At 34.5% G+C, this 22,373-nt stretch overlaps 1 protein-coding gene across 7 annotated transcripts in view; it reads right to left on the bottom strand.

Annotated features, from left to right (window-relative positions):
* The window catches only part of USP8 (ubiquitin specific peptidase 8), a 45,465-nt gene that overhangs the window by 17,175 nt on the left and 5,917 nt on the right, over positions 1 to 22,373 (bottom strand). For 3 of the 7 annotated variants that reach the window (XM_074366116.1, XM_074366110.1, XM_074366115.1), the window contains 9 exons: positions 18,076 to 18,242; positions 15,023 to 15,167; positions 12,044 to 12,129; positions 10,132 to 10,294; positions 8,862 to 8,904; positions 6,194 to 6,338; positions 3,106 to 3,268; positions 873 to 1,017; positions 348 to 568 (listed from right to left, as the gene is read on the bottom strand). In XM_074366116.1, the coding sequence (XP_074222217.1) occupies positions 348 to 568; positions 873 to 1,017; positions 3,106 to 3,268; positions 6,194 to 6,338; positions 8,862 to 8,904; positions 10,132 to 10,294; positions 12,044 to 12,129; positions 15,023 to 15,167; positions 18,076 to 18,179 (1,215 nt within the window). In that variant the 5' untranslated portion in view covers positions 18,180 to 18,242. Of the gene's footprint in view, positions 1 to 347; positions 569 to 872; positions 1,018 to 3,105; positions 3,269 to 6,193; positions 6,339 to 8,861; positions 8,905 to 10,131; positions 10,295 to 12,043; positions 12,130 to 15,022; positions 15,168 to 18,075; positions 18,243 to 18,711; positions 18,775 to 20,858; positions 20,960 to 22,373 lie in introns of all 7 variants that reach the window. The other 4 variants (XM_074366114.1, XM_074366111.1, XM_074366112.1 and 1 more) reach the window with 3 other exon arrangements.

The raw sequence follows: 22,373 nt of genomic DNA, 5'->3' as shown, positions 1-22,373 counted from the left end.
TATACCATCTCAGCCAAACTATTTGGGAAAATACTATGAATTAAATTATAATTAAAAAAGCGTGGAAGTTCACTGTGGTAATACTGTCTTTCATTAGTACTGCCTGTACTAAATGGACCCAGCTTCCTTTGAATTCTCTCTTCTAATACTGCTGAGGCAGTAAGACTGAATTACAACGAAAATTTTTTATAGCAATACAGATACCAAAACCTACAGCTATTTCTCAATATTTATCTTTCTAAAGTATTGAAATTGTATATATTCTACATACATATTTCTATATTATATACTTAATACAATATTAAAAGAAAAGAGCCAATAAAGTTAAAAGGAAATCAGGAACATACCTGTGGAACATTCTTTATAATAGGCACTGGATGAATTACGGGTGAAACATCAGATTTAGAAGCAGCAATTGGTTCAGCTGGGGCTGATACATTCAGCAGTCCCATTCTCTCATCTTGACTGTTTACCAGCTCTATATTTTCGTTGACTTCTACAGGAGGTGGCATCTGGGCAGCAGGTTTAGAAGGAACTGATTCTTCCAGTGAGGGGTAAGTAAAATCCACTAAAATCCCCAAAAGAATAATAATATTTTTGAAAGAACAGCCAATCCCATAAATAGTACTTAACATCTCATGCATGCTATATGTGATAGTTAAACGTAAACAAAGAGGTGACAACCACCACAGTTGTAAAGAATGAAACATTAATTTCCAGGCTGTGGACATCTTGTATTTTTTATGCCTGAAAACAAACTACTATCTAATAGAACAAACGCACACACAACCAAGAACATTACCCTGAGAACATAAATAATTTAAAGTTTATTTTACCGAAGCAATTTTAAACAAAAAATTTCACATACATACATGAGATAGACACCTCTTCATTCTTGCCTCGTGGGGGTGGAGTGACTTTGGCATTTGTTGTGTACTGCGGATAACAAAGAAGCCAGTTTTCATAGCCTCCTTCTAAAACCAAAGGCTCATTGCGCAGGACAGTTTTACTTTCCCACTATAAAATAAGGAAACAATGTGTTTAATGTGGCAGCAGTCTCTTGACAGATAAACACACAACAAACCTGGATTTTAAAACTGCTCTTAGATTCATCTTGTAAATGATGAAAAAAATGAGAGCTGAATTCAAAATTCAGCACTAAATGAAATAAATGGATAGATCAAGTTTTTAAAACCACACAAATAATCTATGATTTTAGGAGAAAAGTAAGAAAATAAGTAAACATACAACAAAAATAACCTATAATCTCATCAGATACTACTTTAACATTTTAGAGTTTATTATTACAGTTTTCTATGTAGATACACTTTAAATTTCATTTTTATAAAATAATGAAACTTATGATGCTGCTTTTCTCTTGTATGAACATTAATAAAGAGCTATATCATCCTTTGTAATGACCAGATAATACTCTATTTTATATACACACATATACACACCCCAAAAGTAAACCAATCACCTGTTTGGTTATTGTTATTTTCTGATTTAATTATAAACAATGCTGAGATAAACACTAAAGACCCTTATACGTGTACACATCCAATGAACTCCCATTAGGGAAAATCCCCAGAAGTGGAGTTGCTGAGCCAAGGGTCATGAACATTTTAAGGCTTTTAACATATACTGCTAATCTTTGAAATGATCTTATAAAATTTGTCTGTATATTTCTGTAAAACAACTTCCGAGGAATAGAACTATTGGTTTAAAAGTTTGGTAGACGCCACCAAATTGCCCTTCAAAAGGACAATACTATTTACACACTTACTGAGAGTGTATGAGAATGTCCATTATAAGTCTTTATAATTTTTACCAAACTGGTGGACATAAAATGGGTTGTTTCAATTAGCACTTATTAGTGAAGCTGAACATCTTTTAATATGTTTATTAACCCTTTATAGTCCATGACTTAACTAATCTCATCTTTTGCCCATTTTTCTATAGTTTGCTATTTTGTTAGTAAATAGGGAATGTACTTTGGATATTAAGGAAAATAGGTCTTTGTCATATTTGTTACAAGTATTTTTCCTAACTGACTTTTACTTAATTTGTGGTGCTTTAAACATAGTCAAATATATTAGCCTCTTGGTATAGGATCAAGATAATAAAACCACCTATCAATGTTTTTTCCTAGCAGTTCATTGTTTCAATCAACATATTTATATCTTTTACCCATTTGGAATCCAACATGGTCTAAGAAATGAGGTAGGGATTCCTGTTCTTTTACTTACTGGCTAGCCAGCTGTCCCCAGACCAGTCATTTCAATCCATCTCTTCCTTACTGATCTGTTAGGTCAGCTTTATCATACATTAAAATTTCATGTATCTTAGTTTGAACTTTATAAAACTGCCAATTTTTTAGGTCAAAACTAGTTGGCCAATTGACCTTCCTACTAGTAGAATGAGTTTATTCTTACATGTTCACCAGCATTCAGTGCTATCACTGTTTAATAATTTAACAAATTAAACTATTATTTTTATCTTTGTTGATTTTATCATGAAAGTGGCACTTACTATTTCAATCTGCATGTCTCTGATTACTAGTCAAATTGACATTTTTATGTTGTCACTTGCATAGCCTCTTCTGTTCATGTCTATCTGTGTCCACTATTTCACTATTTTATCTTAAGTAATTTTCTTATTTATTTGCAAAAGCTCTTCAGATTTTAGGTGTTCTAAATCACTGCCATGTTTGTTGCAAATATTTCTGTTTGTCTTCCAACATCAAATATTATGGTATTTTTTTGTACATCTAAGTTTTTAATTTATATAGTAAATCTATCAGTCTTTTTTTCCTTAGTGACTTCTTCCTTTGCCTTTATGCTTCATAACAAAAAATAATTCTTTTTTTCAGACAATTTGTTTGTCAGAATTATGTTTCTGAAAATTCTAATATTCTACTATATAAAGATCAGTTTATTGTTATTTGATGATTCAAAACTAGTCTTTTAAATCTGAATTTTCAAAAATCTACAACCAAAACATGGCAGGGCCTCCTGTCCTTAAGATAATCAACTAGTCAACACACCTTTCTAACAACCAGAGAAGGCTTGCAATTACAGTAAGCTAACAAGGAAACTTGCTAACCTTGAAAAGTGCATCTTTCAGACTCCGTAGAGTTGTTCCAAGTTGTAAATCTTTTGCAGAACTAAACCAGTCAAGAAGTACCACATAATCCACATTCCCTCTCTTCTTCCATGTGTCTTTAGAATCATCTGGGAGGTTTGCTTCAATCCAACTAGCAGTGACTCTGAAATGTATTAACATTTGTATTGGGGCAAAATAGACAAAAGGTCCTAATATACTAACATAAGATGCTGAGCTTTGTTCTACAGTCTTTATCACACCATAGCAAACTTTAAGACAGTTTCCTTTCTAAGGTCAGACTCTGTTAAGATATTAAATAACCTAAAATGTTTTAACAATTTCACTACTGCATAATATCGGAACATATTTTAGTAATTATCATAGACTAAAGAAACAGACACAGTTGACTTTCTATTTTATTTTTTTTAAAAAGGGCCAAAACTAAAAATAGAGGAAGTCATACCTCTCAGCCAAATATAAACAGTTGGGGATGGGGGTCACCTAGGTAACATCATTTATATTTCAGTTCTCTTATACCTACTCAGATAATTAAGTTAACCAAATACCAAAATGCTTATTTAACAAACACGTACAGCATTTACTATGTGCTGGGTCCTATTCTAAATCCTTTATTCTCATTGACTCTCACTGAATCCTCACTATATTCCTATAAAATAGGCATGATTATCCCCATGTTATAGATGGGGAAACTGAAGCACAAACAGCTGAAGTGACCTATCCAAGGTCATAGCTGCCAAGTTGAGCCAGGCAGTCTGGCTCGTGTCCATGCTCTTAGCTGCTCTGCTGTGCTGCCTTCTGTACCATCACCTGTGAACACCACCAACTACACGTTAAAGCAGGCTGCTTACCTCCTCCTGCACTCACACAAAAGCTAAAGTTCTCACCTAAAGGCCTTATAATGAGCCTACTGCACAGCTCCTCCCTCAAATCCTATTATCTCAACTTCCTCAGCACTACATACTAACTCACTCTCCCTTACTCCACTCCACCCCTGGCTTTCTTGTAATTCCTGGTTGATGCAGGTATGCTCCGGCCTAAGTGCCTCTTCTGTTCCCTCTGTCTGGAACCCTCTTCCCTCAGACAACTGCATCACTCATTTCCTTTATCTCAGGATTGGCTCAGGAATAACTTCTCCATGAAACCTTCATGGACTAAAATTTTAATACTCACCTCAACATACACTTGACACACCCATCTCCATAGCACTTATCAACAGCAGACATACATTTTAAGGTTTATTGTCTGTATCATCTGTCCCACCTCCCTTTTAAAATACAAGCTCTATGAAGCAAAGATTTTTGTCTGTTCAGTGATCAGACCTTGCACTTAGAACCACAATAACCCAGCCCACAGTAAGTGCTCAGTATCTGCTCAACGATGGAATGAATAATACAGATTTGCAACTCCAGGTAAGGAACTCCATATTATTCCCAGCAAAGTATCTCGGCATTTCAATTCTTAACTGATGATACTGCTAAGCTGGACAGGACTGGTAAAACTTATATTCTAAGTAAAACAAAATGGTTTAAACTATTTAAGGGGGAAAAAAATCCTGTTCCTATATAATAATGCTGGTTACTGTATCTTCTAGGAAATAAAGAAAAAAATATATAAAATACTGTTTCATAATAATTATCACCTGAGATACAGAGACTAGATGCTTGGTCAGTGAAGAATGAGAAAATTTAAAACATGATATTCTTAAGGACTGTTTCTGACTCTAAGGGTATATTTGCCTAAATGCACTCTGTCTAAAAACTCAAGATTAGTATTCTACAGAATACTAGTTTTGGAAACAACAGTATTGGTTAGTATTCCCCAAACTTCATGTATCACCTTCATAAGTGGCTGCATCTCTGTTCTATCTTGTCTATTATGTAATGTTTAATTATTTGGTTGAAAGTGACCTTTTGCTTAAATTTATTTTAACAGGAAAATGTACCTTCCCATATACATGGAAAAACAGCATCATATCCAGTAAAGAATAATCCTAAAAGTAAATTAGATCAGTAAATTATTCTATGTTCTCACAATAGATCACTATATAGCACTGAGACTAAGTCAATTACAACTACACACAATAATATACATGACACCCACAAATATAAGGTTGAGTACAAGAAGCCAGACATAAAAGACTTTAGATGTATGAATCCACTTACATAAAGCACAAAAACAAGTCTATTCTGTTGGTTGTTGCCTTGGGTGGGTAGAGACATAGGTACCCACTGACAGGTGGCATTAAGAGGGGCTTCTGGAGTGACAGTAATGTTCTATTTCTTGGACCAAATGCTAGCTAAATGGATGAATTCAGTTTTTGAAAATTCACTGGGATAAATACGATAAAGGTGGTTTTGTATGCATACTTTATTGTATTAAAATTTTAAAACAGACAATGAAAAACTAGTAATACAGTATTCAACATCAGTTAGCTATACATACTGTTGCCTACAGAGAGCTCTAAGGCCTGTTCTCAAGTAAGAAAGGGAGATTAGCCAATACTAAAAAGGAATTCTGGCACCAAACAAGACTTCTTTTAACTAATTCAGAAGGACTGAAATAGAAATTAAAAGGTAGTAATTTTCTTGGTATGCAATTCCTTGGTAATATTCATTGGTATAGAATTCAACCTAAATTCATCTTAAGTTTCACAGTAGTCAAAAAGTACTTGTGTACTCAACAGATATTAGTATGGGGAATTTCAAAATAGAAAACAATTAGGCAGTTCACAATTTCAGTCAATTTGGTGTATATGATTCACAAGCTCATAAATAAAAAATAACAGGAGAAATTAGTCAACAAACAGCTGGGGAAAGAGGACACACAAAGGCAGTTTCATTTTTCTTCTAATAAGAGTCCAAATGCCACAGATAGGAAAAAAACAGCCAAACTGGAATGTTCTTTATACTACCTTTCAGGAAGGGTAAAGTGTACCACTACAGAGCAAAGAATGAAAAGATCAATGGGAAAAGAAAAGGCTACTTAATCACATTTAGCCTGGATGCCAAGGAGTAACATTTACTACTGTCCACAGCTTACTATTTTATCTAAATATACAATGACCCACCCTGGACTGATGGCTTCTTCAGGAACACTGAGAGAATTTGAAATATGGGAATCCTGATAATCCTGCATTCTTCGAGCATCCATTATAATCAAGCTGATGTCTTTATCCATCATCATTGTATATAGCTCCTTTGCTGTGACTGTTCCTTGGAATCCAGAGAGACAATGTAAGTGACAAGAAACACCCAGTTCCATGTGCTATATATCACTATACACAGGACAAGCATAGCTCTTCCTAGAAGAGTCATATATTTGCTATTCCATCATACTATTTATTGCCTCTTAAACTAACATTAAATAGAATTTTATGTTTTTGTCATTTATCGAAAAACTAGTTCAATGCTTCATTTTTAAAGACTTAAATAGCAAAACTTGCTGGTGAAATTACAACATCTGGTGTTGGCTCTGTTGCTGTATAAAATAAATTAATGTGTCTCATGAAAATATTCTTATTCTACTTTAAAAAATTAAGCCATTTGAGAAATGTCAACTAGAAGAAACATCTACGATACAAAAATTCTTGAAAGGTTCTAAATTCTTTTTTAAAAGTATTATGGGGTCTTATGGGGGCTATTTGGAAAACCTGTAGGTTTCCTAGAGTAATAAGCCAAAAGCTTGTTATTTGTGTTCTACACCACGGTTTGGCAAACTATGGCCAACTGGTTTCCCTGGAACACACTACACTCATTTGTTTATGCATTGTTTATGGCTTCTTTGATGCTACAACCTCAAGGACCACAGGGCACCCCAGACCTAAAATATTTACTATCTAGCCCTTTAGTATTTAACCAAAATAAATATTGCCTATGTTGCCATTTTTGTCTTCCAGTTTCTCCCACCTGAAGTGAAACATTAAGAAACACTACAGAGAAGCTTAAATATGTAAAGAACTGTTTCAGCCGCGAGCTGTGAGAAAAGCAGTCACACCATCTCCTACCCTAAAATACCTAGCTGCTAATAATAACCATCTTCCCTTTCTAACTATCAAGACCATTTTGACAACAGAACTAAATTGGAGAACAAGCCACCAAGAAGGGTAACATCTACGCGGGCTGAGATACAAAGGAACACATGGATAATAACTAACCTTATATTCTCCTTACTAAAAAAAAAGTGTATATTAGGAGAAAGAGGGAAAAAGGAGGAAGGAAGAGGAAGAGAAAGAATTAAAATATTAAAAAAAAAAACAAACAAAAAAAACACCGTGGAAGGGGGGAGAATCCTGTAACTAACTGCTGAGGAGGGACCTGCTTTGGGGAGGAGGGGAAGGCCCAGGGAGTGGGGCAGGGGGTGCTCATTCCCTCTGGCAATTTGCCGTGGACATGTCTCAAGTGCACAAGCTGCTTCCCCTGTTCCCCTGTCCCCCGTCACCCCACGGGGGGCTGCCCAAGGGGAGATGGGCATGTGTCCTTCCCTCTATCTTCTCCCTAACTTTCACAGTCCCCTCATGCCTGCTCCTATCCTGCCAGGTCTACCACCCACCCCACCCCTCTTTTTTGGCTCCCTGCCTGTCTAGATTGCCTGGTGATCCATTTTGTTTCCTTTTGTGTTTCTTTTTCTGTTTCAAGTGTCATTCTTTGCAGGTTTCTGAAGCCAGAAGATCTCTGGTCTGCTCCCAAGGGCTCCAGTATAAATTCCCCTTCCCTTCCCCCGGGGAAATGAACTACCTTGTTTTGGGGCATTTTTTGTTTTGTTTTCCTTTGCCTTTTCCCCCCTTTTATTTGGAGGGAATGGAAGGAAATGGGAACAGAGAAGTGGGAGGTGGATTTTTTTTTTTTTTTTGCTCATTTCCGGGGGTGGGATGTTTTTTAAAAAATATGTGTCATGAATAAAGTTGTTTTGGGAGGGAAAAAAACAACTAACCCTAGAATGAACTGATAACAGCTTTCAGGAAGGTAACTTACTACACTCAGTTTACTTTTTAAGTTGTTGTATGGTAATATTTTAAGTAGAAAATTAATTTTAGTGTTAACATACAATTAATATTTAAGTTAAACCTTTTCTGAGAAAGGAACACTTAAGTCTTGTTTAGGTCACATATTTGTTACTGGAGCATCAATACTATCTATAGATAACATACAAATTACTGATTTAGATTTTTTTATTTTTTTGAGGGGAGTAAAAAGCTTTTAAATAATTAATTCTACCACCTAGAACCATAAGTACTAACAGCTAATACAATATTTACTGTGTTCGAGGAGTTACACATACACAAACCTAATCAACCATCACAACAACCCTGTGAAATAGGTATGATTATTATCCCCACCTCACAGATGGGGAAATTAAAGTAGAGAGATGAAGTCACAAGCTCAAGAGGAAGATGGAAACTCAGAGGAGGAGCCTGTATTCAACCCAGGCAGTCTGACTTCTGAGAGTCCGTGCTCTCAATCACTATGCTAAAATACACCTTGAAAAGAAAACAATGACAAATACCAACTGTGGTTTCCATGTTTTCAGTTGTACATCACCATTAATATTCCCCATGATATGTAAGTACAGAATATAAAACATTTTCAGTATAATTGCACAGGCTAGGAAAAATGATAACGCTTACATGTAGGTCAGACATAGTGTTAAGAATCTCATTATGTAAAATCTGAAGCTTATTCTGATTAAAAGATCTCAGTAATAACTTTAAAGAACTCCGTCTTTCTGCACACACTTACCTTTCTCTGTGGTCTCACTTTTTTCACTCTTTTCACCATTTATCTATTTCATAGAAAAAAAGTTTCAACTTTAACAGACACAAAAATTTTTATAGAAACAAAAAGCTCAACTTTAATACTTCATTAAAACTGAAAGCTTAAGAAATGAAATGTGCAGAGTACTGGCATTTCATAAAAACATAGTGGCATTATTGGGCTACTCTGGTCACAGCTAAAATAACTAGCAGCATGTTGGAAATATGTATCATTTCCTCAGAATTTTCTTCAGTTAAAGGCCAAATATAATTTAAAAGCATAGACTGTTACAGAAATTTAGTATTTAATTTAATGAGAGAGTACTTCTTACAATAAAATAAAAATTCTGGCCATTCTCTTCAGTGCCCTCCATTACAGAATTAAAGGAAAATAAAGTAATACCAAGTTTTATAAGACTGCATTTTCTAACCAAGACAGGATGGGATAATTCTCTAAGGCACTAACTCATTTTGTAGATGGGAAAACCAAGGACCCACTTGTACCTGTTGATTAATTTCAGCATCACTAAAAGAAAGAAAATAAATGTATACTATGTGCCTCCTAATATATTACAATGTGAAGTGCACAGTATCACCTGTGAAGCATTCTTGCCAAAAAATAAAAACTGAACCTGAATCTAATTAAGCTTTTAGGCTGAACTCCCAGCCTACAGGAAATACACGAGACAGAAAAACAGGTTAAGTGACACAACGAGAAAGCAATCAGATAAATTCAGAATGTGATTCATCTTACAGAACTGATGCTGTATTAAAAAGTCAAATGCAGGAGACGAAAAATGAGAGGGAGACTCAAGCAGAGGATGCTATCGAGACTTAAGAGACACTGCAACCAAAAGACACTAAGTGGACCTTTTTGGATCCTGATTCAAACAAATCAACTCTAAAAAATCATGATGAGATAAGTGCGTAAATTTGAATGTAGATTGGGCTTTAGATTTGACATGGGATCAGAACTCAGATATACTGAATCACAGCCCAAATGCTCTTTCCATTGTTCTGATCAAGTCTATAGTGACTGCTAAAAACTAATGAATACACACAACATATTTCTGTAGAAGCTCCTAGAAAAACATGGGGTCAACTGAAGCTAGAATAATTAATTCAATTTCTAATAAAAACACATTAAATTTTATCCTTGTTGCCTAGAAGAATGCAGTGTTACCTCACCCCTTCTTAAGCAAATCATCTGACATAAAGAACCCGTCTTTTTATCTTGTAGAGTAAATCTGAAATACCTTTTGAGTTTTGTCTTTGGAATCCAACACATTTTCCAAAGAACTTTTAGCTGATGTGCCACCATCCTCTCTTCCTGCTTCCTGCCTTCTCTGTTTCTGCAGCTGTTCCTTCTCTTGTCTGTCCTTTTCTTCAAGTTTTTTCCGAACTTCAGCTTCTTCATATCTAGTTGAAAAAAGAAGACAAGATGTCTTTTATTAGCATGATTGTGGAAAGTAAAGGACTTCCAGTTCCATAAAATTAATACCCTGCCTCGGAGTATTTTATGACTGCATCTTTCTCCCTCCAATTGAAATTCAACTCTGCCAGTGTTCTGTTATAAACCACAACTTGTAAATTTGCCCTCTGTAGATTTATTTCAAATTGCTCAAAAATCTTGAAAAGAAACTCTATGCTCTCAAGTTGAAGTTGTTTCATGAATGTTCTTTTTGTTCTTTCCCTCCCACTAATGTCAACTCTTTCAAGATTCAAATATGCTGCAATTTCCTTTTCAAAGGATTTACAATCCTAAAATCCTGAAATTAACTATAAAGCCTAACTTACTTATAAAGTGGCTCAAAATATAAAAAAGTACAGACAGTAAATAAATAAAATAAAGCCCCAAAGACAGAAGAGTAAAGAACATGTTTACTGCTAGCCATAGTATGATTAGGGAAAAACTGGGCAAAGAGGAAGCCAGTTGATAATGGGTAACCCAAAGATTAGGAGAAATTCTATTCTACTTAGTTAATTAACTGACTAATGGAGAAAAAGAATAGTGATTCTGAATGACATCATCCACCTCAACATACACCAGCCCTAAGATTAGTAATTTCTGGAAAGGACCAAGGGAGTAAATTTGTTGAAAAAGATATTTTCTAAGTCAAGACTATGATGTATCCAGGTATCCCCGCTTTTTCAAAAGCTTGCTTTACGCCATTTTGCTTTTACAAAAGACCTGCACAGTACCCATTTTCACTAACTGAAAGAAACTGAAGGGGATTTTCACCAAGGGAAAAAAAAAGTGAAAGATGAAAATAATGTTTAGTGGTCGTTTTGCAGCCAGCTGTTACAGAAGCAGCGCACACCCGCAGCAGCAAGAGCAGCACCGCCAAGCTCCTTCCCTGGGAACCACCCCAGCATCTCAGCATCAAACCACCATAGCTTTGAACTGAGTCTGTCAACATCTGTGCTTTATCTCAATTGATTTTGTATATCCATTAGCCAGATGTGCCCTAAGGTAATTGCTTCTTTGCCTTTCGCCATTTTGGCTTAGGGAAAGTTTCACAGGAACACTTTACTTTCAGACAGCAGGGGAGACCTGTATAACTACAGTAGTTAATTAATCTAAGTAGAAAAACCATTAAGAAAAAGTACTAAAGTAAGAATAGTTCCCTTTTTATTTTGTTATTTAAAGAATGACTAATGACTAAAAATTGAAACATACTGTTTTTAATTTCTAATCATTTTATAAGCCTGGTAAGCCAATCATGGCAAATACCAGAATTAGATTTTTTTAAACATATGTAACTTCTGCAACCAGATGGACCAAAACAGTAAACACTTCATTCCCGTAAGTCCAATGTCCAGTAGCACATTACAACATGAAGCAGGTGAGAATATTATGCTGAAGAATCATATCAGAAACTTAGAAAAACTGGACATGAGTTGTAATGTAATACATCAATGCTTATCTTAAAAAATGTATCAGTCTAAACATTTTGAAAATTTCGGTAGAGAATGTTAATGGTAACACATGAATATAATATACATGACATAGCAAAAGATTTTAATTTTTGCATTCCAGTTAACTTAAGACTTTTTTCTAGGAATTGGGATTTATATACATGGTCAGATATAAATGGACAAATTCTAAATGTTATTTTTACCTTCTAAATTTACATTCTTTTAAAGATTTCATTATAGTGTCTGTACCTGAGTTTAAGGCTTTCAGAGAGTCTTTCGGCTTCTTCAATAGCTTTTTTGATGTTTGCAGGTCCAAGTATTGAATGAAAGTAGTCCTAAAATTATAGGAAAGCCATCCCGTATTGTTAGTACTAGCCACTGTACAGAGCACTAATGCTAAAAACATGAAGTCACGGTGCTTATGTAAAAGAAAGCTTAGATAATGACATTATTATGCATGAATGAAGTATTTTTTTTTTAAATTTTAACCTACATAAACACACAACTTATTCTCCAATTGTTTTAAAAATATTTTTCCATACCACTAGTTTGGTTTAAAAAAAAATCCAGTAGGTAATAATTTTACTTATTTGTAAGGCAACTTGAAGAAGTATAAATACAATTCTTATTGCTTACGAATAAATGCCAAAAAGCAAAGATTTCAGGAGTAAAATACATTTCCCTATTGTAAATATGTTACTGAGTTTTTTCTTTTAGTCTCAGAAGCAGTAAAGCAAATTCTCTTATCGATCTACAGTATAGGATTTGTTTTGTTTTACTGTCTTAAACTGAGATAGTTTTCCTTCCACCTGTATTTTACAATACCTACTTACCTGCCAACTGTAGTCAAATCACTTTAGACATAAAACAACTTACACTTGGGGAAGCCCTAAGTAACCAAAAATCAAATGACAGAAAGTAAATCATCATTCCTCTAATATTAATGAGGTTTTTTTGTCAATAATTATTTCTCTGTGCACAGCTGGAGTAAGTATAATTTTTTCCAATTTTCAATAGTATTGACAATTGGCAGAATTAAAAAAAAATAGTGTCCATTCTTATACAACTAAAAACATTTGCTTCTTAGGTGTGCCAAGTAGAAAGTTCCCTACTCCTAAACATACAAATTCAAGTAATTCTCATGATTTCCCAAACAAAAAGGTTTATCAATACTATTTAGGATTAATTATCAAGATTGCCAGAGATTTTAAAATATTCTAATTTTATCTAGACTTTGCTATATTAATATTTTAAATACATTTGTTTTCCTCCCTTTTCAGGTAACCTTGGGAAGACTGTTCATAAATGGATCTTTGAATGAGTAAACAATAAATGTAATGTGTTCTCTACTAGTGAGCTTGCTAAATTAACAAGTTTCACCAGAATTTTAAATATTTCCTAGTGTAAAACAAGGGCAAGATGTAAGTTTGTGAAAAAGGCTGGTCACGTTACATTGTCTCTACCCGATTTAAAGGATAAAACCCAGAAAATATCTAGTTACTAAATTTAACACTTTACATATTTGAAGTGCACTGGAGAGGATGAGCTAAATAAAATAAAACAGAAAAAAAAAACAGATATAAGACAGAAGTAGATGTGGTACCCTGGACAGAGCAAAAAGAAACAGTCCCGTTACTGAAAACCAGGAACTGAACTATCTGCAACATATGAAGTAACAGCCTGGGTTACCTGAGCCTTTGCAGGGAGCTTCCTAACCAGAACAATGCTTGACACTTTCAACTAGATACTCACTTTGGAAAAGCAAGATACTCTGGAAAGGGAAAAATTTCTCATCGATTAAAATTTACTCCCAACCTTCTCAAAGTAAAAAAAAAAAAAAAAAAAAAAGTAGCTACAAAACCATTTCCAATCTTGTCAAAGAAAAAAAGTAATCACTAACTTAGAAAAACAAAGCAAAAATTAAATAAGTACATTAAAAACTGGCCCTACTACAATAGACAAAGTATCAAACACCAAAACTACCAGTTATCCAAATCTGCAAATCTTTCAAAAATATTTTACTTAATACTGTACACTTCCTTTTAAGCAGTGTAAGCAGTATCTTTAAAAAATGTTTTTATTATTATTTTTTAAACTAATCTTTTGATGGGGGTAATTAGGTTTACTCATCTGTTTATTTAATGCAGGTACTGGGGCTTGAACCCAGGACCTCGTGCATGCTAGGTATGCACTCTACCACTGAGCTATATCCTCTCCTCAGCAACATCTTTTTTAACAGATACTCTAAAAACTATTAAAGACTGTGCAAGATAGGCTTCTGGCTCTATCTGCAGATAAGTATGTCCAAGAATGTCCCAACGGCAGGACCAATCCAGCCATCTGTAGGCAGGAAGATGAACCTCCAAATGCAAGGGGCCATCTCTCCAAAGCCAGATCTAGAACTCTGTAAAGATTATTAGCATAATTTTGCTGGTGAGAAGAAAGATAGCCACCATTAAATAAAAATTAAAGTTATCCCTTAAACAACAACTAAAAGAAATTGTATCAGTCCCACTACTGTGGACAAAAAAAAAAAAAAAGATTTTTTGAAAAATAAGAAAACTGTTTTTTATTTTTATAAGTCAATTTAAATGAGGCAAGCCAATTCTACCACCAGTGAATGAAATGAAAATCTCAATATTAATTTAAGAATGGTCTGTCTACCAGGTAGAAATCTACAGGCAGTCTTTTGCTACTCTTCTCTAGTAGTGAGATCATTCCTACTTACGTAGGTGGAACCACCAACACAATATTCTTCCCAGTTCTTTAACCTAATCTCTGTCTTTTTCTTTTGTCTGTTTCTGGTATAATCGAAATGAAACCATTTTCTCTAGGAACACTTATCTTAGTCATCAGTTCTCTTTATCCATTTACATCTCCCCTGCCCTTCCTCCCTCCTCACACTTCAGCAAATTGGAAGAAAGGCTCAAAGGATTAAAAGCAAAAATAAATAATAGATAAAAATGGAAGTGATCAATATTTATTTTGCAAACTGAGATCTTTAATATGGCTACAATGTCAATTAAATATAAAAAGCTGTCACATAAAAACAAGTGACTAAATCTTGACTTAAACTAAATATTTAGCTTGCTTTTTCTATCTGCAGAAGATTTTGAACTTGGTGATACATAATTTCTGAATTTCAATGTCAGTTAAAACTTTTAGAGATCAATAACTCTACTGTGCAAAAATAACTTGGCAAATAAAAAACGTAGAAATAAAAGGTACCTGCTGTTGCTTGAAATCAGGCCTTTTTTTGATAAGATTATAAACAGTCACATATTTCATATATAGCACATAGGCCCTTTCCTCATCACGGTCTAATCTGCTTTCTTCCGCTGTCTTGAAGATCTTCAGGGCACTCTGTACGTAACTTAAAATTAGAGAAAAAACAATTAAAACATTTGACATCTGGAAGGGAAAAAGCCATGTAAAAGTCCACAGAAAATCTTGATAAAATACATTTCATAATTTAGGTTGCACTATTTCAGAACTGATAAAAAGTTAGATGTAAGTTTAAATGGAACATGAAAATTTCCCTTATGCTACAAATAAATACTTATTTTCGTAATAGTTATGTATATGTCACCAAACTGTTCAAAATGCATTCCAAGTCCAGTGTTTAAAGATTTACTACAATAGATAATCCTGGAGCGAGTGGTCCTAGGGCATCCATTTAATAGTCATACTCTATAATTAAAGAATATAGCGGCATATTACTCTATTTGTATTCAAGTAAGGGAGCTAAAATATTTATTATTTTAATGCTAAAACAAAACTTTTCAATTCTTCTCACTCCTTTCTAACCATGATGTAGAATTCTCTCCATCTAAAACCCAAGAAACTTGGAACAGGAAAGGGGACATGAGTTCAATCTTTTTACTTGGTTGGGTTTTTTTACACAATGGCTGAACTATACTCTGATTCACAGGTCCTGGAAGGAAAAAGATTTAAAGTCTAAAAAAGATTTATCTAACTCTACTTCAGTAAAATAACTTGATTCTACAGCATTCATTCTAAGGACATTTTTCTGGTTTAATAGAAAGCAAATTAGTAACAGGCATTTCTGCAAGAGGTATTCATCATTTAGGACTAAAGTTTAAGCAACCAAGTTGTAGTGCCAATGCTTATACACAATATGCCTTATCGACAACTTACACAAAACACTGCTTCTTGTTTTTTATATTTTTCAAACTGTGCTCCAAGATTGAGACGTGGATTAATGACAAAGTTGGTCAGGCCAAGGAACCAGAACACCACACTAAGGAACCAGGGCCAAAATGGTCTTTACGATCAAAGACAGTCCTAAACAAGGACACTTCAGTCAGTGTGTATGCCCTGCCAGGCATGGCCTACAACTCTTAGGACAGAAGTAAATCAAACCAAAGCTATCAAGGAGATTCTCTAAAAGAGTTTAGTAGCAGTGGGTGCAACAGTCCTTGAGTTTTTCCAAATTTCTTTCACTCTGATGCATGTACATCTTAAGGGCCCATATGCAGTGGATCCAGCTGAGATGGTTGCAGTGTCACTGAGTCCAGTGAACCAGCAAAACATCCTAAAAGAATTCTAGCATTCTCTAGAACAATGCTATGACATAGCAAGAACATGAATTGTGGCAGTACATTTAGAGAGTCCTTCCAACATACCACTTTCTGTGGGATCAGGGTAGTCCTAAAGCTAAACTAGACACTGCTAGAACAGGTTTATCTGTCTTAAGATTAGATGAAGCTGTCTGAGAAAGCTTCAAGGTGGTTTTATCTTTTCCATTATTTCCTATTTGAATATCATTCAGTGTGAGTAAAACAGACCTGCTTTCTCTGTCACTCCATCAACATTACCAACTTAGCTCAAGAAATAGGCAAATCCCTCTTATTCTTCCTGCCCTCTGCCCCTCAACCATTGCCCGCCAAGATCTCTTTTTAAAAAGCCCATTTTATTCTTAGTAATATGTAGGAATAACAGTTCATTCTGGGATTTTCTTTCCTGACCTTTAAAGTTCTTACTATTCTCTTGTCTTTATCCTTGATGTTTTATTTTCTTCCTATCTTCTGTTTACTTCCTCTGGAAAATGACTCATAAAGATGTCCCTGTGCAATCACTGGTTTCTTAAGATGCCCCTTAACAGGTTCATTTGGGATCATACATACTTTTTAGAGCCTCACATTTATCTCCAGTCACAGAACACTTGTTTGCCCCCTGACTTCTAAAATCTGCTTGCCCCACCATGGGGTAGATGGCTGGCTAGACCCACCTTTCTTCCTGAAACTCTCACTTCAACTCTGTAATTATATATTCACTTATTTATCTCCAAATCTTCTCCTTTATTGGTCAAAATAAATTCAGAGGAAAAGCTCCCCTGATGCCTCCTGTCCCTTAACAGAGATGAAACTATCAACAAGTTAAAAATTTTAGAGATAATATAGCATTTTTAACAAAATAACTTCCAGTAAGTATCAAAACACAGCTGGACATCTCCAGCTCTACAATATTTTATCTCTGGACAAATTTTGCAATTGTTATCAAACAGATATTATCTTTAGCCTCTACCTCAACACACAGTCTACCCCAGCATAAATAGATGATATACCCTCAAAAATAAAAATACATAAAATAAATCATTAGGTTAAAAGTTCATGTCAAATATTGGCACAAATTAATACTTCGCTGATAGTGCATAAAATATACATATATTTATCCTTTTTTATTCAAAGAAAGACTAGGCTAGAACCACATCTTATATGTGAAATACACAAGGATAAAAACAATCCTTAATAAAAAAGTACTTTTATATTGTTTTATGAAAAGACATTAACTGTGACTCAATGAGTTTTGTAGAATCATCTTAGTCCTTACTTCTTAAACTTACGATCTGATATTTATTCCAGAGAACAGACAGCATGAGTATTAGCAGAATATATATGTATTCTGCCAAGATAAAATTTAGAACTTCTCTATAGAGGCCTTACTTCATTCATTTGATGACGCCGTTTTTTAAATCTGACTACTCATCTAACTCATTTAATAAAATGAAAATAACTAAAAATTAACTGCTACCCCCTGCTTTTCGAAAGTTCATTTTACACCACTTTGCTTTTACAAAAGGCCTACACTACTACCACACTGAAAGAAAACCGAAGAGGATTTTGCTTTTACTAAAAAAGGTCACTGCTTCCCCACTTTATGCCATTTTGACTTACAAAAGGTTTCAGAGGAACACTCTACACTTTTGAATAGCAGGGGATACCTGTAGTATACGACTCAGACTAGCAAAGGATACATACTTCTTAGTACTTATTTTCTCTGGTTTAACTTCTGTCTTCTTATTGAGGTCTTTTAGTGAAGAACTGAGGTAGAGTTCTTTAGGAACTGAAGCCACGGCAGGCATGATGAATAATATTTACTTTTCCACTTTCACAATGGATGGTGTACTTCATTAAAAGTATTTTTTCTGAAACAAAATGAACACAAATAATTCTACCAGTTTTCCTCATTAACAATAAAACAAGTGAGCAGTTAAAAAAATAAAACTCCTAAATTGTATCCTTTGCTAACAGAGTTAATTTTAAATCATCTATTTTGGGAGTTCAGGATAACAGAAGATCAATAAACAATTTACTTTCCTCCCAAATTTTCATCAACTAAATGAATTACTGTTTGCATCATTTTCCCTTAAGTATTAGGAACCTCTCCTGTCAAAGGAACTAACAATAAGAGTTTTTATGATTTTCCTTCTATTAAATCTGCATTAATGTATAGATCAAATGGAAGGAAGTTTCATTTAGAAATATTTCTCATTCTCATTAAAGACATCAGTTTATAAAAGGAAACAAGTTGGGGAAGGTGGGGGAGGCCACTTTATATGAAGCTGGGGATGTATGAATGTTTCTGGCAGAATACACCCAAGTACTTTGGTTTACCCTGAAAGGTCTTTGATGTTCCATGACATTCTTTGTTTCCCCGTCTGTTCTGGTAAATTCTCACTAGGAAGATGGAGGAGGTAGTAAACAAAATAAAGGCAAGAAGAAGAAAGGTTAGGTATGTGCCAATTAAGTTGTGTGTATGTGTACATGTACAGTGATACATCGAAACAGGGCAGATCAGGGGAGCACACCAAATGGGGAGTCCTGGTAAGATCATAAATGTCACTAGATGAAAACTTGAGGCACCCAAGTAAATTTATACAAGCTCTTCAGGTGTGAAGGACTAATTACAATTTGAATAAATAACTTCATTAATACATTTAAGAGATTACTACTTTTTAGTTTGGAAGTTAGGGGTGAAACAAGAAAACACAAAATGCAAATGTTTTAAAATATTGATTTAAAACACAGATTTGTAATATTGGAAGATATTATAACCTGATATATATAACTCTGTTGAGTGCAGCTTCCATACAGTGGTGTGAGTAGAAGCATGAGCATTAAGGAATAAAAAAATGGAAGTAGACTGTAGATAACTTTTTTTTTAATTGGCAATAACAAAGAGAATGATGGAACAGGGTGGTGCTCCAAGAACACGATTTCCATTGAAATATAAGAAGCAAGAGTTGAGGGATAAATTTTTGTTTAAAGGAAAGCACAGTAAGGCCAAGAAACTAACTTTTCAGAAAGGTGCTTAAGGAAACTTGAGGCCTTAGTGATGCCACAAGAAACACCAAGGTGGCAGAGGGTGGGGGACATTGGAGCTTGGACTATTAAGGAGGGCTAGAAGATAGAAAGTTAACAGTAACAAGAATTATCCCTGACTTTTTTGCCCCCAGCTAGCTCAGCTAGATCTTAAGCTTACTCAACCACAAAAAGCCAACATTTGCTCCCGTGAAATAGGCTAGCTTTTGAAATTAATTCCCACAAAAACCGAATGATTTTTTTTATTGGCAACACTGAGTGTACTAAGAAAAGGATTAAAGCCAGAGTTAGGCAGGGTAACTTGGTACCAGTCTGATACTAGTATCTGTTTTTCCAATTCTATCCTTTTTCTGGGTCATAAGTTATAGTGGTCTAACCACAGAATATATGTTCAAAAAGTCAAGTAGAGTCTGTTTCGTTGATTCATGGGAATTAGGTTTCTTGGCTGGGAAAAGAAAGCTATTGATTTGAACTTTCTAAATAAAATGAAGGTCTAGAATATGTTCTCAGTCAAGTCTGTTTCTCATGATTACCTTTAAAGCTAGGATCTTTCAAAGACAAAAAATATAAAAACTATATATTGCTACCTAGGCAGCAACTTAAAATAGCAAATAATTAGGAATTCAAAATTCAATTCAACTCAAACATTCACAGATATCCTGCTGTATAGAAGACACTGTGCTTCCAGGAACTCAAAGATGAGATGAGATCCATTTCCTCACAAAGTTTAAAAAACCAATGTGAAAGAGAAAGTTGTATGCAATGTTAATACAATGTATATTCATAAGTATGACACCAAACTATACAAGGTTACAAATAATGTACAATAAGAAAAATTAAGAAGGAAGATCAAATATGGTCAGAGGGGTTTTGAGAGGCATCATGAAAAAGACAGCATTTATGTGAGTTTTGGTGTCAGAAAGCTTTTGACAGAGATGAGGAATAGTATGAGAAAAAGTCAAAAAAGAAAAGATCATCTTTAAGAACTAGCCAGTATAGAGAACGAACAAGGATTTGCTAGGCAGCAAAGCCTGAAAAAATACTCTAGGAACAGATAATAGAAGGCCCTGAATGTCACATTAAAGGATTTATTTTGTTTTCTAAAGGTAACAGAGCCATAGCACGGTTCAAAGAATAGAGTTACATGATCCAAATTTATAGTACAAGATTAGGCTTTAAAACACTGGAGATAAGGAAGACATTAGGTACCTATTATAACGATCCTAAGGAAAGACGATGAAGGTCAGAAGTAGGGCAGTAAAATGGAATGGAGGCGGCAGATAGAAGAGACACTGTAAAGGTAGAATGACAGGACTTGGCAACTGATCAGACACACTGAGGGAAAGTACAGGGATAAGATGATGATGATGTAAAAGTTTTAAATGATGGTTTCTAGGAGAAAGCTGTACTTTTTAAAAGTTACCATTTTCTTTCTTTACCTGATTTTTGAGAACAGCTCAAATAAGTAACAATTTTCTTTGATAATGTCATCAAAGGACCACAGTTGCTTCCATTTTCACTCATTAAATTGTAAGTTATGCTGTCAAATAAGATGCCTGATGTTAAAAATACTTTCAGCATTGCCTTCATTGCTATTTCAGCCTCTACAAATCACACATATTTCTGCAGTCAAAGCACAAGGTAAAGGGTATTTTTCCCTAGTCAAATGAAAAAACAAAGAAGGATACATATCCAACTTAACTATATGTAAACTTTAATGTATTAAATTTTTGGTAAGTTATTCTGCTTGCATTTGCCATTAAAGAAATTTCAAAGGAGACCAGCATAAAATAAATTAAGGCCAGAATGACTGAATGGATTTACAATATCCTTATTTGGCTGCAACAGCAAAAAAACAAGGAAAAGAGCAGCAGCAAACTGCTGCTGTTAGAACAAACCCACTGATGCTTATATAAGAATGTTCAATAACCACAGAATTCAAATAATTTTAAAACGGACTGTTTAGATCTAGAACCAAATGTAACATACAACCTACTAAAACCATGTTATGCTTCCAAAAGAGCTGTAAGTACAAAAAAATAAAATAACTAAGTATATGTAAGAAAAGTTAAAGTTCTTCTAAAACAAAAAATAAATTCTTAAGATATATAACCCTAATAAAGATTAAGAACTCCAGCTCCAGTCAAATGGCAATGTTCCAAAAGTGAAATCCAGGCAGTACTGAAAATCAGTTACCAACAGAGAGAAAATGGAAGGCATATATACCCCTCTCTCTCTTTTTGACACCCTTCTGATCCTTCCAAAGAGAGTAGTGGCGATTAGATAACTTGAACCACAGAATGAAGAGTAAAAAGTAAAAAAGTGAAGACTGAGGTTTGTGGTCATTCAGATTGGTCCTGATATCTTAACTAGGGCTTCGTACCAGCCACTGCGAAGGTCGTAGGCAACAGTGAAAAGAAAGCAAAGTTTGTCTCTGTTGGCCATCCATCATCTCATTTCACCCCATCTCTGGCCTTCAGACAGCAACAGTATTCATTACATCTTCTGTCTTAAATTTCAAATAATCCAGTCTATACTCATTCTAGATAAAATGCCACAGACAAGTGAGTACTGATGAAATAATCTGTTTTAAAACACTCCTAAAGTATTAAGACTCAACCCTTTCAAGAATGAATCACTGCTAAAACTTCAAGTATTTTCTGAGCATTCACTACGTGTCTAGTGATGATAGCAGTGTTTTTAAAAATCCACACAGAAAGTCAAAACCAGCATTTAAAAAAACAACAAAAAACCTGAAGAGAAAATATCAGAGCATGTCACATGGGAGTACGTAAGTACTGTTTCATGAAACTTTATTTCGTTATGGGTACCTGTGTATGCACACACAAGAACACTGGGTAGAAATGTAAAATGAATTTCTTACTATAGGTTACAATTAAAAAGGTGTAAAAGTCCTGCACAGCAATGCTACTCCAAGGGTGGTCCACAGACCA

This window comes from Camelus bactrianus, chromosome 6 (genome assembly GCF_048773025.1).
Source record: "Camelus bactrianus isolate YW-2024 breed Bactrian camel chromosome 6, ASM4877302v1, whole genome shotgun sequence".
Taxonomy (NCBI): Eukaryota; Metazoa; Chordata; class Mammalia; order Artiodactyla; family Camelidae; genus Camelus; species Camelus bactrianus.
The sequence above is the reverse complement of the archived record's forward strand: the minus strand, read 5'-3'. Positions and strand labels throughout refer to the sequence as shown.